The sequence below is a fragment of the Hemibagrus wyckioides genome, linkage group LG10, assembly GCF_019097595.1.
Source record: "Hemibagrus wyckioides isolate EC202008001 linkage group LG10, SWU_Hwy_1.0, whole genome shotgun sequence".
NCBI classification, from domain to species: Eukaryota; Metazoa; Chordata; class Actinopteri; order Siluriformes; family Bagridae; genus Hemibagrus; species Hemibagrus wyckioides.
The window spans coordinates 23,643,871-23,660,875 of record NC_080719.1 but is presented as its reverse complement, the minus strand read 5'-3'; the positions used below and the strand labels follow the sequence as shown (position 1 = coordinate 23,660,875).

The window sequence follows — 17,005 nt, the reverse complement described above, 5'->3', positions numbered from 1 at the left end:
GGCTTTACAATTTTTTTCTCAATGCATATAATTAGACCTCAATAAAAGTACATTTTCATAAAAAAACTGTAACTCTAAAAATTTTCGAAATGTAGAAAACTTCCTGTTTGGGTAATGATAATCAAAAAGTGGTGTTAAATTTCTGACAATAGAATATTTAAGATTTAACTGGAGAGATATGAAGAGATGATCTTAACTGGTCACCATCTTGAAGTAACTGTCCCATGTGCTCCATCACTCATAATCAAACTTTATTTCCATTCTGTATGTGTGTTTAAACAGTCCTCAAAAAATGTTGCAGAGGATGAGAACATCAGGCATGGACACATCATTTTCCTACTTTTTTTCATGATTATTATACATGAATATTCAGTAAAAAATATTTCTGTCATCTAGAATAATCTAGTAGAACATCCATTTATTTTTTTTCCTAATTTTTTTTTATGTTAATTTGTTTAAAATTAAAACATAACACACATTCAGACACAGCCGGACGCGTTGCGGTAATGAGAATTTCAGCAGAAAATGCAGTAAAATAGAAAAATAATTCATTCTCATGTTGAAATTCCACATTGTGCAAGATAGAGAACAGTACTGTCTTTATTCTGATGCTTTTTTATATTACTAAATTACACATTTTATATTTAAAATCATTAGTGCCGTGGTGTTTCAATGGTTTCGTGAGAATCACCCAAGAATACCATCCCAGCGGTCAAGCATGGCGGTGGTCACATCATGCTATGGGGATGCTTCTCTGCCAGTGGTACAGGTAACCTTGTTAAGATAGATGGTATCATGAAAAAGGAGGATTTAAAGTCTTTTTTTGCAATGTACTGATAAAAGATCAACTGAATGGGAAGCATCTAAGACATATTTCAGAGGGAAGATAGTTTTATGCATCTAAAAGGAAAAGGGAGGATCGGGACAGAATACAGGAATTAGATAACAAAATTAAGAATTTTGAAAAAGAATTATACCAATGTTTCTCAAATCAATTATATCAAGATATTTGTAAACTCAAATTTGAACTCCAGGAAATTTATAATAAAAAAGGTGGAATACGCCTTATTTAGATTGGGAACTACTTTCTGTGAGGAAGGGGAGAAGACTGGTAAACTGCTGGCGAGACAGCTGAAGCAAAAGAATGCATGTAATTTAATAACAGCTATTAAGAAAGGAAACACAATAGTAACATCAACAATGGAGATAAATAACGTAGTACAGAGGTTTTACAAAGATTTATACTCTTCTGATATTAGTCCTAAACAGGAAGAACTGCTTAGGTTTTTATGCAAGCTTAAAATGCCTGAATTGTCCCTAGAGCAGATGAATATGTTAGAAGGCCCAATAACAGAACAGGAAGTCAGAAAAGTTGTATCTATTATGCGGAATGGGAAGTCAGCAGGGTTAGATGGGCTCCCGGTTGAATATTATAAACAGTATATAGATTTACTTGCACCCAAATTAACAGAAGTATATAATGAGGCATATGCTAGTGGATCTCTCCCCTCTTCTTTTAACAGTGCCCTAATATCGGTGATTCCTAACCCTCTATGGCATGAATTTTTTTTTTAGGAGGAAAAAATTATTTCACCCTAGTTTTTGGGAGCTTTGGGGTCCCTGATAATATATCGATCGTAAAATGCCCCCCCTGGTATCTGGCAGCTCAGGGGGTTGCACAACTCTCCCTGTGTAGATCTCAAACTTGTGCGGAACACCATCGCAGCCAGCCAAGATGAGTAACTTGTAGCCTCATTTCTTTGGTTTTGCTGGCAGGTATTGCTTGAGGCTATTTCTTCCCTTAAAAGGGACCATTTGCTCGTCTACAGCCAGCTTCTCATCCACTGGGATCGTCTGCAGCTTTGAGGTAAGATGAGTGACCAGTGGTCGGATTTTGTGGAGTGGATCATTTTCTCCTTGTCTCACTTCATTGTTGTTGAAGTGCAAGGATTTTTTGATGAACTCCCATCTGTTTAGTGCCATGGTGTCAGCTACCTGGGACACTCGGAACTTTGTTCCAAAACATGCGGGTGCCCGGTAATCCAAACAACGACATGTACACTGCTGTACCCATGAACTGCTCCAGTTCTTTAGTAGTGAGGTTAAGGGGCTTGTTGGTGTCACACTGAATGGCATATAAATTTGACTGCTCTACAACTACTTCCAGAATGTCTTCAGAAAAAAACATCTTGAAGTATTCATAGGGAGACATGATATTGTCTGATTTTGGAAGGTTGGCGTGCCATTCTGGGTAATCAGTGATGTTGGCATTGTGGGGTGTTCTCCACCGGGGTAAGCGTGGAACATCTTCCTTTGATTCATCATCTTCATGTTCCTCTTCATCCACAGACCCATTGTCATCAGACAGGCCATCTGTTTTTCAAAGAAACCAGGAAGCATAAAATTAGAATAGGTCATATACCTCTCTTCACCCACTGATGTGTGCACGTGCACACACACACACACACACACACACACATACACACACATACACGCACGTTCATTATATGCAGTATCTTACTCTACTGACTGAACCCTGATCTCCTAACTTTTCCTCAAACCTGATTCTGGGGTCCACTCTTCCTCACTCTCCTCAAGCTCACTGTCCTCACTGTCGGAAGGAATGAGACTAACTGCTCGATCATGTTCCTTACACCCGTGCATCCATTTCCTGTGAATAATAGTAGATAATACAGCAAAAAAATTGATTATGGTGATAACTATGCATCCCTGCACATCTCCATCCATGAGCATGTTATTGTTCAAACAAAAGTGGTCTAACTGCACAATGTTGCCCTGAGGCAATGAATAAAAAACTACCATTTTAGTATATAAATAAAGACAAAAAGCATATTTACTCAATCAAATATGCTTCTTCACATATTCATGCACATCACAGATATTACTTATACAAAGTTATTTAAATTTAAACATGTTAAAAGGTGAAATTTATCTTACCTTCTGCTAGCAGTGTGTTCAAGCAGGCTATGGTCCCAAAAAGGACTGTTCCACTCCCAGACGAAAGGTCAAACCCACACCCACCTCAAATTTCATTGGTCACAGACTTCATCATGAGACTTTTAATGTGATGTTTTACTTAAAAAAATTTTAAAGGGGCAGTTTTTTCTACACTTTATTACTTAACCAAAAGCAACCTGAATCTCTATATGTACAGTTTATCAGTTCTATCTATATATCAGTTATATTTTTTAAATCTGTTTAGCTATTGTTCTGTACATCCGTCTGTCTACTGCATTAGTCTCCTGTTTCCCTTGGCAAAGATCCTTACAAATTTATCCATGTCTAAAGTATTTGTTTGGATTTGTCGTGGGCCAAGATCACTAAATTCCTTTTTCTTTTCAGTAACATGGTGTGACGATAGTGGATTCTTGACAGTGAATAATGAATAATATGGAGTCACTCTGGCCCGGAGGCAGAAAAGCAGCCCCAGAACTTCACATTTCCACCACCATGCTTCACTGTTGGGAGGAGGTTCTTTTCCTGGAATTCAGTGCTGGCTTTTCTCCAGACATGGTGGCTTTAATTATGACCAAATAAATCTATTTTGGACTCATCTGTCCAAAGAATGGACTTCCAAAAGGCCTCTGGTTTGAAACGGGCAGCTTTGTTCTTTTTCGAGAGAAGAGGCTTCTTTCTAGCAGCCCTCCCATAAATGTCATGTCTGTTCAAATTTTGTCTGATGGAGACGCATGTACATTTACCCCAGATGCTGCCAGAGAGGTCTGCAACTCTCTAGAGGTGACGTGTGGGTTGGCCTTTACCTCATTTATTATTTTTCTGGTGCTTCTTGATGACAGTTTTGATGGGCATCCACTTCTAGGCAGAGTTGGGGTCATGTTGAATGCCATCCATTGGTAGATGATTTGTCTTACGGATGGATGGATGGCGTTGGAATCTCTTGGAGATGGTCTTATAGCCTTGCCCAGACTGATGGGCTGTCACCACCTTCTTCCTGATGTCCTCTGATGTCTCCTTTTTTTTTGGCATTGTTTGACTCCTTAGCACTACAGTGGTTTGGTTGGTTTCCTCTCTCTTTTAATCAGTGTTGCTCAATCACTTTCCTAAGGATGTCTAATTTGATTGGTCTGCTTAACTGATTAATTAAGCACCCAAATGTGTTTCACCTGAATCTGTTACCCACTGGACTTTACCAATGCAGGTCAGGCTTCACTTACTTTTGCACATACAATAATTCCATCTTTTATGTAGTTTTTTGGCTATTCACAAAATTCCCTCAACAAACATATGCAACTGATCAACATACATCTGACATTTAATTTATAAAAGGCAGGTGATGATAAAATAAGAAAATCAAGGTAAAACAACAGAAAAGTCTGAACAGCTCAGTGGGTTCACAAACTTTCAAGCAGCACTGTAGATTATATATATAGTATATTTAGTCTGTATATCTGTACATATGTTGATATTTCACTACTGCTTTGGACTTCTGGTTAGATGCTAACTGCATTTCGTTGCCTTGTCCCCATGTGCAGTGACAATAAAGTTGAATCGAATCGAATCTAATCTAATCTAATCTAATCTAATCTAATCTAATCTAATCTAATCTAATCTAATCTAATCTAATCTAAATACACCCTATAAACATTTACAAATAAACACACAGCTAAATGCACTAATAGATGTAAAGTTATTCATATCTGTAGAAAGTGAATTCAAAATGTGTAGAATAGACTAGAATAGAAAAATGAGATAAAAAGCAGAAAAACTCAGTATTAGAATAATCCAATAGACACAAAGCCATTTTAGTTTTTGGTTTGTTTATTTATTTATCAGAGGTTATTTTTTTTGTTTTATTTCTTTTTGCTAATGTTTCTGTCACTGCTATCTGTTACCATGGTAACATGGTCAATGGTCACCGGGTACAGGTCTATTCTGACACAGCAGTTGGAGAGCTGAAGCAGCTGGTGAAGGTCTTGGAGATGTTGGAGAAGAACCTGCCCAGCGTTCTGCGAGCGTTCTTGAAGATGGATCGTGAAGTCTTCAATCCTCTGTGTGAGGCTGAAAATGAGAAGAAGCAGAGTTACAGCAAAATGACAACAACTGCTGTTTTATAGCTGATTATCAGGACACATGGTGCAGGTATGGATAAAACTCTTAAACATCATCACACTCTTTAAAAATCATCAGCTAATATCATAAACACAATCGTTATCATCATCTGTTCTTATTTAAAGCACAGGATACAGAGTACTGATACACCAAAAAGACCAGTGGTGTAAACGTGGTCAAATATTACAGGTTCATTTTATTTTAAAGACTTACCGTCATGGAGATCTGCAGTGACGGGCGTGCTCGGCTGCTCACCGTGTGGCAGAAGAACTCTGAGCTGCTTCTTCTTTTGTTTTCTGGGACGCTGAGAAGCCTTTTTTCATTCTGCTTCTGTTTTCATATGCCCCTCCTTTAGTCATCATGACAGCTACTGTACAAATCTGCTTCATGCAAAAATACAAGATTCTTATCTTACAATCAACAAATCAATATGCTCGTACTTCTGCTCTCTCATAATAAGAATATAATGTACAGATCTCCATATTAAATCCATGGCGTTGTGAGTATTTAATTTATGTTTATTCCACGTTGCTGTAACACAACGTGCCTGAGATTAATAAAATTTTACTAATCCCTTGGTTTCATTTTGAACTTGTAGAACTGCTGAGCCTCCACCAGAGGGCGGTATAGCTCTGCTGAAAACTGGGCCCAAAAAAATAATACTAAATGAAATTTGCTAATGGTTGCACTTTACCTCATTGAGGTCTGCAAATTCAAAATGTGGTTATATATTTATTCATACACTTAAATCCAGGTATAAAGATCTCCTAAACTGCTGGAAAAAGAAAAATTGTGAATTCCTAACCGCTGAACGTCTTTTCAACGTAGGATTGACCTTGCCTTTAGTGAGACAGAATTCATTCTGCTATTCATTTGCCCCCAAAGTCCACACTGAACTCTCCTCCTCAGTGAGGTTTGACGTGTGATATCACCTGGCTTGCAGGTGAGACGTGGCTTTAAATAGCAGAAATCGTGCTGTGTGATCATCCTGACCTCTACACCATCTGTCTCTGTGGAAATGCTGCGTCACATGATTAAGCCTTTTGTTTTTTTTCCTCTAATCCACTTGCGTGAAGTGCACTCGGTCTGCTCCTGGCCAGCCTGAAAAGTGACGTCCTTAAAGGTGCTCATGAATATTCTTTCAGATATTCATTAATTTTGAATGTTTTTACAGCCTGAAATATTACAGAATTGCTTTTAGGCCAGTATAAGTCAAAGGAACATAATGTTTGTGATGCAGCGTCAGGGGTGGACCGGTCAGCACGAGCAGATCATCTTATAAACCAGACTTTAGTAAACAAATATGAGAAGATTTATAATATGGTGAATAAAAAATATTTATGGTGTTCCAGCAATACAGGATATCAAAAAATATCAACTGGGCTATTTTTGGACATTTAGACCAGTCTCCAGCTCATCTACTCATAATTCCCTCTACATTCAATAACAACCATGGCTAGATGGTCAGCTGATACTACCTGGATGTGTGTGTGTGTGTGTGTGTGATGTCTCATTCTCCAGGTTTTTCATATCAAAATGTAAATCTTTAAACTCAAATCTTTGTGTGTGAAACAGCCGAAAAAGTAATATTTACAGCAATATTTTGAGCGCCACTTTAACAACATGAAGGTGGCCGAGAGTTCCTCATGTCATATTATCAGTACCATTTATTTACATGTTCTGTTACTTTATTAATTAATATTATTTTATAAATCAGGAGTCTCCAACACGTCACTTGTGAGCTACAGGTAGACCCCTGATTCATAGTAACACATTGGGGACGGATAAATTCATGTCCAGTCACATAATAATGAGCTCACTTTCTATTAATATTGAAGCAGAACTGTATTCATTCTGTTCATCCTGTGGGAATAAATACAGGCGTTTATCTGCCACCATATGAGGATGGAGCCAAAGCAAAATGAGTGATTCTGGTAAGTAGGAACCCAGTTTATCCTGAAGGTTAGCCCAGAGCTGGCCTAGTTTGTGGTTTAGCCCTGTTTTGGTTCTAGCCCTGTTTTAGTTCTGGCCCTGCTCTGTGCCTGGCCCTGTTTAAGTTCTTGTCCTGTTTTGGTTCTGGCCCTGCTCTGTGCCTGGCCCTGTTTAAGTTCTTGTCCTGTTTTGGTTCTGGCCTTGTTCTGTGCCTGGTCCTGTTTTGGTTCTGGCTCTGTTCTGGGCTTGGCCCTGTTCTGGGCTTGCCCCTGTTCTTGCTTGGTTCTGGCCCTGTTTTGTCTCTGTCTGGAGACTTTATTTCTGATACGGTTAGTCATGTTAGGACTCTCCATCATACTGTGTTTTTTCCACTTTTGATTCTCTTGTGCACACTACGACTCTCTTTCATTCAGATGGTGTTCATTCTACTAAACTCATGCTACATGTGAACCTGGGCTTAGCTGACACCCACTCCCTTCATTTTCCTCTTACATGTTCCAGTATTTGGGGTGTGTGTGTGTGTGTGTGTGTGTGTGTTTATCCTTTGTTACAACCTCATTACTACACCACCTTCCTCTTGGTTATTCCTTTAATCTGTTTCATGTCTTTCTTCATTTGGTCAAGCAGGGACATAAATAAATATATAAAACCCCAAAGTTTATAAAATGAATACAATAAAGATAGAAGCGTTTTTTTGGTTTCCTCATTTTATATACACATTTATACGTATGTACACTGTACATTTATGCCAAAATAAATCAACATGTCAAATTATATTGTGCACATCACATACTGAACTTTTGATCAAGGGAAGTAAGAGAGGGTGGGATTCATTATCCAAACACACAACATTAACAATACTGCAACCTGTACACACACACACACACACACACACACACACACACACACACACACACACACACATGTTCAAAGAATAGCTTTAAAGTATAAAAAGTGTCTGAGATTAAAAATGCTTAGCAACCAAAGCTTTCTGTTACATTGTGAGGCAGAGGAATATTTTTTAAATTGGGAAAAATATGAATGAATGAATTAAAATCTTATTTTAATAGGTTCATAATTATTATTTATTTATTTTTGTACAGGCTTCTGTTCAAACCTTCATGAAGCATCTAAATGTACGGATAAATGCTAACCTGAGGACACAAGGTGTTGGCTGAGGGACAAACAAATGAAAAAAATATGACAAAGTAAGTCATAATGTGGAAAAAAAATGGAGCTTTCTATAACACGTTTATTCAGGCAGTACTTATGCATGTGTTATGAAGTCCCAATGAAGGTAAATAATGTGTTCTCTATGACACTCACCTCACCCTGAGTTTCCACTTGGAAGTGGCCTAGGAATTTAGGTTATTCATGTCCTGTGTATTCAATGAAAGAGATTAACAGACATTTTAGTACTTTAAGTTCAGTACTTTAACCTCATCTCATCTACTAGGTTTAGGTTAAACGTCAAAGATATTAATCCCAGTTTTGGTCAGTTACATCAGCATCATTTCAAAACAGTTCATTAGAATGGGATTTTTTTCAGCTTTAATTCACTATATCAGAATTCCAGTGGGCCAAAAGTTTACATACCCCAAAGTTCACTGTCTCTTAAACAATCTGGACGATTCCAGAAATGTAAAAGTTTCTGAGTGGACAGTTGTTACAAGAAGGAGTTCATTTGGAAACGAGCTGTTGCTGTATTTAAGGCTCTACCTTTAGAGTCAGCGCTTTTTCCCAAAACCTCAGAAACAAAATCTTGGACCTGGCTTTTCCTTCTGAGCAATATCCAAACACCTGAAGACATCACAAGCATCTGTATGAACATCTGTATAAGAATATAAACCATTTGTGAACACACAGATGCAGCATTCAGTAAAAAGGAACTCCCAGAACTGAAAGGCTTTTGGACTGAAAGGTTCAACTGACAACAACCAAGGAACTGCTGAAGGAGTTGGAGGCATCAAGAGAGTCCTACATCACCATGGTCTTAAAGACTGGTGTTCAGGGAAGAAGTTCCTCTCCAGGAGCAGTGTAAAAGAGCCAGAGTGAAGTGTGAAGGAGATCTCTAATCTTGTAGAGGAGTGTTCTCTGGTCAGATGAAACAAAGACATAACTGTTAGAGCGTAATGGTCAGCTCTGTGTGTGGGGGGAAAAAAGGGTGAGGCTTTTAATCTGAAGAACATCATCCTAACTGTGAAGCATGGGACTGGTAGCATCGTGTTTTACTGGTTCACAGAAACTAAAGGAAGGAGGATAAGTAGAAGTATACTGAAGAAACATCTCAAGATATCAGTCAGAAAGTTACTAGCTGGATCTTCCATCAGGATGAATGTAACACAATGGCTAAAAGACAACACAGTGAAGGTATTGGAGTGGCCATCACAAAGCCCTGACCTGAAGAAACCCAGAGAAAATGTGTCTGTAGGGTCCTGAGAAGGTCCTGACCGAGTTACACAAGTTCTGTGGTGAAGAATGAGAAGAACTTTCCAGCACAGTTTTGTGAACGGATACAGAATACTAAGAAAGAGCATGTGAAGTTTTGTCCCATTGATAATCTGATCCACTGTAATAAATAAAAACAGAAATCTCATAGCTTTCGCTAAAACCTGATCAAATGCAAACTCCTGCAACGTGAGGGAAAACGTTTGGCCTGTCAATTTTCTTTTACACATTTTTTTTTCCATCTAAATTCCCAGTGACAGCTCCTCCCTACCATGCCATCATTTTACTTCAGCCTGGATTTGTCCTTAACACGCTCAGCTCTCCCAGCCAGTATGGCGAAGGTCGTGCTTGTCACAGCTCGTTACGCGTAAGGAGGATAAAAAGCAAGAGATTCCTGCCAGAGATTCTCACGCCTGATGTCTCTCACCCTTCCTGCCTGACACTTCCAGTCAGAATATGGAGGACGAAATGTCAGTGCGATGTTACAGATACTCCAGACACACCGAGTGTGTGACTGCAGACGTACACTGGTGCGAATCCTACCTCCTTCTTTCTTATTTACTCCCAGGATTCATCATCTCTGTGTTCACTGTGTGTCTCTTCTATGAAATAGTTCGCTGTCAGGAATTTGTTCTCATCAAAGCAACACTACACATGTAGTCAAACAACCAAGACAAGCGTGAGTGATGATTCTAATGCAGCTAATAAATGAAATACAGCATATATATTCAACCAGAAACTTTAGGTTTTCCCTTTAACGCAATTTAGAGCAATCTAAAGTTGGATATAAAAAAAAATTCAAATTTAAAAATTCAGTGAAATGTTTTATAATCACAATATAATTAAACTGGAATTGTTTTATGATAATGTGACATACTTTACAAATTTAATTGAAATCTATTCCACAGCTTAAAGTCACCTGAAGCAAGTAGATGAAGATGTGTTTATTAAGCACCTTCAGCAACAAACTAAAGAAGAAACTATTGAACGTTGAACAAAGGTGGTTTGGCTGCTGGACTCTACTTGGGATAAGGAGAAGAATTGTATTTAATTTTTTATCTTAAATATTCCTTTAATACCCATCTTCTGCTACCTGTATTAACCAGGTTTACTGTATTATTTTGTTTTAGGAAAATTATACCAGTAGTTTTGTTTCTCATTTCATTTCTGCTAAGGTTCTCTCATACATAAGAAATTATTTAGATCACTATTTAGAGAACGTTTAGAGTACGGTGTCTGAGAAGTGGAACAGAATAACAAATCTGAAAACATGATAAATCAGAAAACACAAGGACGATTCAAACAAAGTGAAAAAGGTAGGTGAAAAAGTTTTTGCGAAAGGAATTCTTCCCTCTGATTGGACGAGACCTCTGTCTCTCAGGATCTACAGGAAGTCCAGCAGTATCTGCAGCAGTAGAAAGTGGATTGGTGTGTGTATGAACACAGCTCTGCTCTTATAGCGCTCCTTACATCCTTTAATCTGGAATAGTTTGGTCTCCGAAACATTCCTGGTGTGTTTTTAGAGATCACAAACTAATCTTTACTCCATGATACACTATCAGTATATCCAACATCACACCGTATTCCTCACAGTAGCGCTGAATGAACTCTAATAAAGATAAATATATGTTTGTTATTGTCTTTAAAAGATTTAAAGAAAAACTGGTTTAAAGTGAAGGCAGAACTCTACACATGTACAAGAAATAAAGTTAGATACATAATTTCCTACTTCCTGTATATCCTGAGTGACAGATGTCTCGTCCAATCAGAGGGAAGAATTCCATTCACAAAAACTATTCCTACTATTTCCCGCGTTGTCTGAATTCTCCTTGTGTTTTCTGATTTGTTATTTTGTTTTTGGCTTTGTTTTTTTAAATATTTTTTTATTTGTTTTGTTTCCGGATTTGTTTTGTTTTTGTTTCCGGGTTTGTTTTGTTTTTGTTTTCTGATTTGTTTTGTTTCCGGATTTGTTATTTTGTTTTTCGGATTTGTTTATGTTTTCTGATTTTGTTTTGCACTTCTCGGCCACCATAGGTTTTGTGCCGATAACCAAAATCACACAATTCATGTTATTAAAGGCAACATGTGATAATGTTAAATCAACAAATATATCTGCATTTAATTTAGAAGGAGCTAGGCTATCTTCCAGGACAAAGTGTTGAGAGAATTCATGAAGCGTCAGAGATCTAAAAATATAACATGCCTACTGTAGAGACTGGAACACTACCCAGAGGTTCCATAAATAAAGAACCCAAAAGTCAAACATGAGAGGCCCTCAAGCCACACACACACACACACACACACACACACACACAGCTTATACTTGTCTATTTAAAGAGCAACAATAGATACTGTACTTTCTGGACAATGAATCTCTCTAGCACAAAAAAAAAATCCGCTAGCACTGCTGTGAGATTTCTGATGCTATTTCTGATTAGCACCAAGCTAACAGTAGTGCCTGCTCTGATATGTATCATACCTTCATTTACAAGATACAGACAAATGAGACCAGAAACTTTTGTCACGGTTACGGCACTACCCTTGTTTCGTTACGTTACGCTGCATTTTTACCGTAGCTAAATCTGTTAGCATTGTTAGCTCAAACCAGTGCTAGCAAAATTAGCAATCGGAATGAAGGAATGCTGTGATTTCAATCCAGACAAGCTAGCCTTCGCATCATTTAAAAAGGTTACGATCCAGAAAATACAGTAAACTATTGGAATGTAAAATAAGGATTCTAGAATAATTATTATTATTAATTTGCTTTAAGCGGCATTAATGAGCCGAGTTCCACCTGAATCGGTTCGCTCCTGTTACGAACATTCACATATCTACCTCTCTTACTTACACTAGTCAGACATAAGGACAAAGACTGGATAAATTACAACTTTCACACACGAGATACATGATATTTTTGCACTGCTACTTCCCTTCAAGCTCATCCTTTGCTCAGCAGGTGGGATTTTTTTTTGTTTTAAAGTACTACTTTGGCTCGTAAAAAATAAACTCTACTAAGAAGATTTGTTTAACACTGGCAGTGATCTGGTTAAGAAAATAATGCGGGTGATGCAGCACACACACTGCATCAGGTTTGCAGCTGCTAATAATAGTGCAGTTCTACTGGTCTAATATCACACACACACACACACACACCCTGCTGCCACCAATCACATAACCTCTCTTCCATGGAAGCCTTTTAATCGACTTCAAAACAACAAGAAGTTGAAAAGTCCTTCTCCTCCTGCCCTGCCTGATATATTATTGGAATGTTTTGCATCTTTTGGATTGTAATTTGCACCGAGGGCGCTTCATTATTTGGTTCTTTTGGTCGTATCAGACTGGTATCTGTTGGTTTGGGTGGATGCAGCTGAAGGTACGGATATAAATCAGGTGAGGTTTGATTTAAGAATAAAGATATCTGATTCACATAAAGATCCAGATGTGTGAGCTCAGCTAATCAGCATGATTAGAGTTCACCCATTCCTGGGTGAACTCTTCATTGTACCAGTATCAACAGCCCTTTCCTGAGCCACTTAAAGGTCTCAGCATTCAGCATCCACAGAGGAAAACTACTGACCAGCTGATCATTGAAAATATTATGTTAGGATGTGTAGCACCACTCAGCTCAGCAGGCTACCTAGCTACGAATTATAAACCCTAACCGTCCTCATTTCACCCTATAATAAAAGTAATGCATGATCAATATCAAAACAATTTCAGATTTGGTTTTATATTTAGAAACTGAAATGTACAGCTACACAATAACTCATGCTCTGGAGGAGGTTTTTAAGTGGCTCAGGAGTTGATCCGGGCACAACGAAGGAAAACGGATTCAGGAACATCCCGGTTTCACCAACTTTATCTGTATCTTGACAAAAATTGTTCCCACCATTTTCATTCAAACCAAAACTCAAAACAAATTAGGTCTGCAAACGCCGTAAGCCTTTTATCCAGCCATAAAAAGAAAGTTTTTTTTTTAAACACCAACTTTTTTTGTCACATCACGGCACCCACGGTACAAACATATGACAAGGAATTCCAGCAAACATGGGTTTCTACACTTGGTGCCGGTAAAAACCGGCAAGAGATGGTGAAGAGGTTCAAGTAGAGTTCATCTCTCCGTCCATCAAGTATTGCACTGCGAGGCGATCCATGTGGATCTTCATGAGGGGGATATGAGGAATGCAGGAAGGAATACAAAAACATGGCAGTAGAAGGGCAGAACTTTTTTTCGGCTGGTTGGAAGTCCCATCGTCCTGGTTTGGACGTTGGGTTGTTCCCCGGACAACTGAACAGTCAAAATAAATAATCTGAAGGAAGACAAGCCTGCTTTCCATTACATAACACAGGACTTTTACAATCTTCTTGGCAGTGCTTAGCCTCTTTTTTTGGCAAAAAGGGAAAGAGGAATCTTAGCAGGTGCAAATCAGGAAAAACGGGAAAGAACTAGATAAAGAAGTCACACGTAGAAGAAAAGACAGAAAAGGAGAAAATGTTGGATGGCTTTTGGTACCCGTGTTCAAGCTTGTGCATATTAACAGGGGCTTGTGGGTGTGGGTTTAATCTTGGGGCAGGGATATTGAGTGGGTCCATTAAGCTTTGAGGGCATGCCACTGGGCAACGAAAGTGCGAGGATGGCCCATCATATCCTTCCAGTGTTTCACCTCTGCAGGGCCACTCTTCCATGAGAGATAGATCTGAGAGAGAAAGAGAGAGAGAGAGAGAATAGTTTCATGGGATCTGGCAACCCTACTCCCAGGAGAAATAACAATCATAAAATCTACTAATAAAGAAGATACTGTGTATGTGGGATCTGGCAACCCTACTCATAGGAAAAATATCAATCATAACTGCTAATAAAGCATATAATATATGTGGGATCTGGCAACCCTTTCTGCAGGACAAAATTCCAATCATCGTATCCACTAATAAAGCAAATATTATATATGGGATCTGGCAACCCTACCTACAGGAAAAATATCAATCACAATATCTTCTAATAAAGCTGATATTATTTGGGATCTGGCAACCCTACTCACAGGAGAAATATCAGTAATAATATCTACTAATAAAGCAGATAATATTAGTGGGATCTGGCAACCATACTCACAGGAGAAATATAAATTATAATATCTGTTAATTAAGCAGTATGTCGAATCCGGCAACCGTACACACAGGAGACATATCAGTCATAATATATATTAATACAGCAGATATTATGTGTGGGATCTGGCAACCCTACTCACAGGAGAAATGTATATGTGTGTATGAGACTGTAACCTCACAACAGTACCTTGCCTATGACATCATTTCGACTGAGCCTGTCCTTATCCATGACTGTGATGACGATGGTGGTCTCTCTCAGCACATGAGCAGGAACATCGAAAGGAAAGGACTCGTTAAACACTGGGTTCAGACACCTCTTCATTACGACCGTCTTCTTCTTTTCCACTCGTTTGTCTTTGTGCATTAGCCACACTTTCACATAGGGGTCTAAAGTGCACACAGTGTACACACATTTCACTCAATTTTATATAAAGAATGCATAATACTAGTGGCTAGAGTCAGTAATGTGTCCTGATTGTGTCTTTAACACTAATAAAAACTACAGCTACACAACTGTACTTCCTCCTGGCACTGGTCTACTGCTACCTCATTTTGTTTCTAAAGCAGGATTTCATGCTACTTGTGATCACATAAAGGACAGCTGTACATTTTATTGTGCTTAAAGGAGAAGTTCACTTTCAGACCAAAAATATTACAAATAATTTCTTCACCCCCTTGTCATGCAAGATGTTCATGTCTTTCTTTTTTCAGTCGTAAAGAAATTACATAGGCGGAGCTACAGACCCAGTGTTTACTAGTATGGAGAAGGAGGACTGCTTCGAAGTTGTTGCGTGTGAAATGACGCAAAGTTATATGTACCTTTTTGTTAATAAAGAGCGTGTGACTTATTTGCACTTCCTTGGTTTTTGTAAGTTTGCCTTTTAAACACCGGGTCTGTAGCTCCGCCTACGTCACGCGTGACCTACCGACGTGATTACGTAATACGTAGCGTTGTGGACGCACATCTCAGATCTAGTGCTAGACGAGCTTTTCTGGTTAAAAAGTATAAAATTTTTTATTTTTCTGTGAAAATGAGCGATGGTGTGGCTAGATAAGAGCATTCTTCCTGGGCTGGGATCGAGGTTTAGAGCTCTTTGAAGCTGCATTTAAACTGTATTGTAGAAGGTCAAACTCACAGGCACCACTGAAGTCCACTACATGGAGAAACATCCTGAAATGTTTTCCTCAAAAAACATCATTTCCTTACGACTGAAGAAAGAAAGACATGAACATCTTGGATGACGAGGGGGTGAGGAAATTATTTGTAGAGTTTTGTTCTGGAACTGAACTTCTCCTTTAAGTTCCTCACTGATGCTGACAGTGAGCTGGTGCACGGTTTACAGACTCACCTGAGGTGCCGCCAATGTCCATGGCTTTTAGATTGCGTGCCTTTATGATGTTCACAGTGATGGTGTTAGCCGTGGGATTGTAACACAACGACACCAATAGGTCACCTCGACTCCCCTACACACACACACACACATTAGTATTTGATTGTTTCAGAAGGAAGCAGGATTTTGAGTTAGAGATTAGTGAACATCACAGAGAATCACATGGTTCTGGATGAGAAAAAAACAACAACAATAAAACAACACAACAGCAGTCAGTGTAGCTTCACCATCATGTCATTATCTACACAGCTTTCATCTTCAGGAAGGATCCAGAAGGTGGTGTAAGATGGGAATACACTCACAGGCCACCACACACACACACACACACACACACACATACACACACACACACACACACACAGGGACAGTTATAGTACCTAATCAACTTATGGTATGCTTTTGAGAAGAAACCGGAGACCCACACAGACACGAGAAGAACATTTCAATCTCTGAACTGAGAGTAACCTGAGCTCAGGATCAAACCAGGGACTCTGAAGCTGTGAAGCTGACAAAGCTACTTGCTGAGTCACACCGATCAGGCATAACATTATTACCACCTGCCTCATATTGTGTTGGTGGTATCTGTGCTGTGGTATCTGGCACCAAGATGTTAGCAGCAGATCCTTCAAATCCTGTAAGTTGTGAGGTGGGCCCTCCATGGGTACTTACAGGACTTAAAGGTTACTTTTGATAGATACTGACCACTGCAGACCGGGAACACTCCACAAGAGCTGCAGTTTTAGAGATGTTCTGATCCAGTGGTCTAGCCATCACAATTTGACCAGAGATAGCAAATCCAGAGATAATTTAAAATTTATATAGATATATAATAACACCATTGGTTCCCTGGTGGTTCAGAGACAGGAATCGACCCAACCGATGAGGGATTAACTCTCAGCGCTTGGTCCCAAAACGGGAGGGTTGCGTCAGGAAGGACATCCTGCTTACAAACCTGACCCAAGATCAAGATATCTTCCCAATTCTATAGTTCCGCCACTGTTAAAGAAAGGACATTATTTACTGTCCAGTGTCATCCA

At 38.9% G+C, this 17,005-nt stretch overlaps 1 protein-coding gene across 4 annotated transcripts in view; it reads right to left on the bottom strand.

The window, feature by feature from the left end:
* Positions 1–7,725: 7,725 nt before the first annotated feature.
* Positions 7,726–17,005, bottom strand: part of syt7b (synaptotagmin VIIb) — a 130,990-nt gene continuing 121,710 nt past the window's right edge. For 2 of the 4 annotated variants that reach the window (XM_058401070.1, XM_058401069.1), the window contains 3 exons: positions 15,927–16,041; positions 14,765–14,964; positions 7,727–14,168 (listed from right to left, as the gene is read on the bottom strand). In XM_058401070.1, coding sequence (XP_058257053.1) covers positions 14,064–14,168; positions 14,765–14,964; positions 15,927–16,041 — 420 coding nt within the window. In that variant the 3' untranslated portion in view covers positions 7,727–14,063. Of the gene's footprint in view, positions 14,169–14,764; positions 14,965–15,926; positions 16,042–17,005 lie in introns of all 4 variants that reach the window. The other 2 variants (XM_058401068.1, XM_058401071.1) reach the window with 2 other exon arrangements.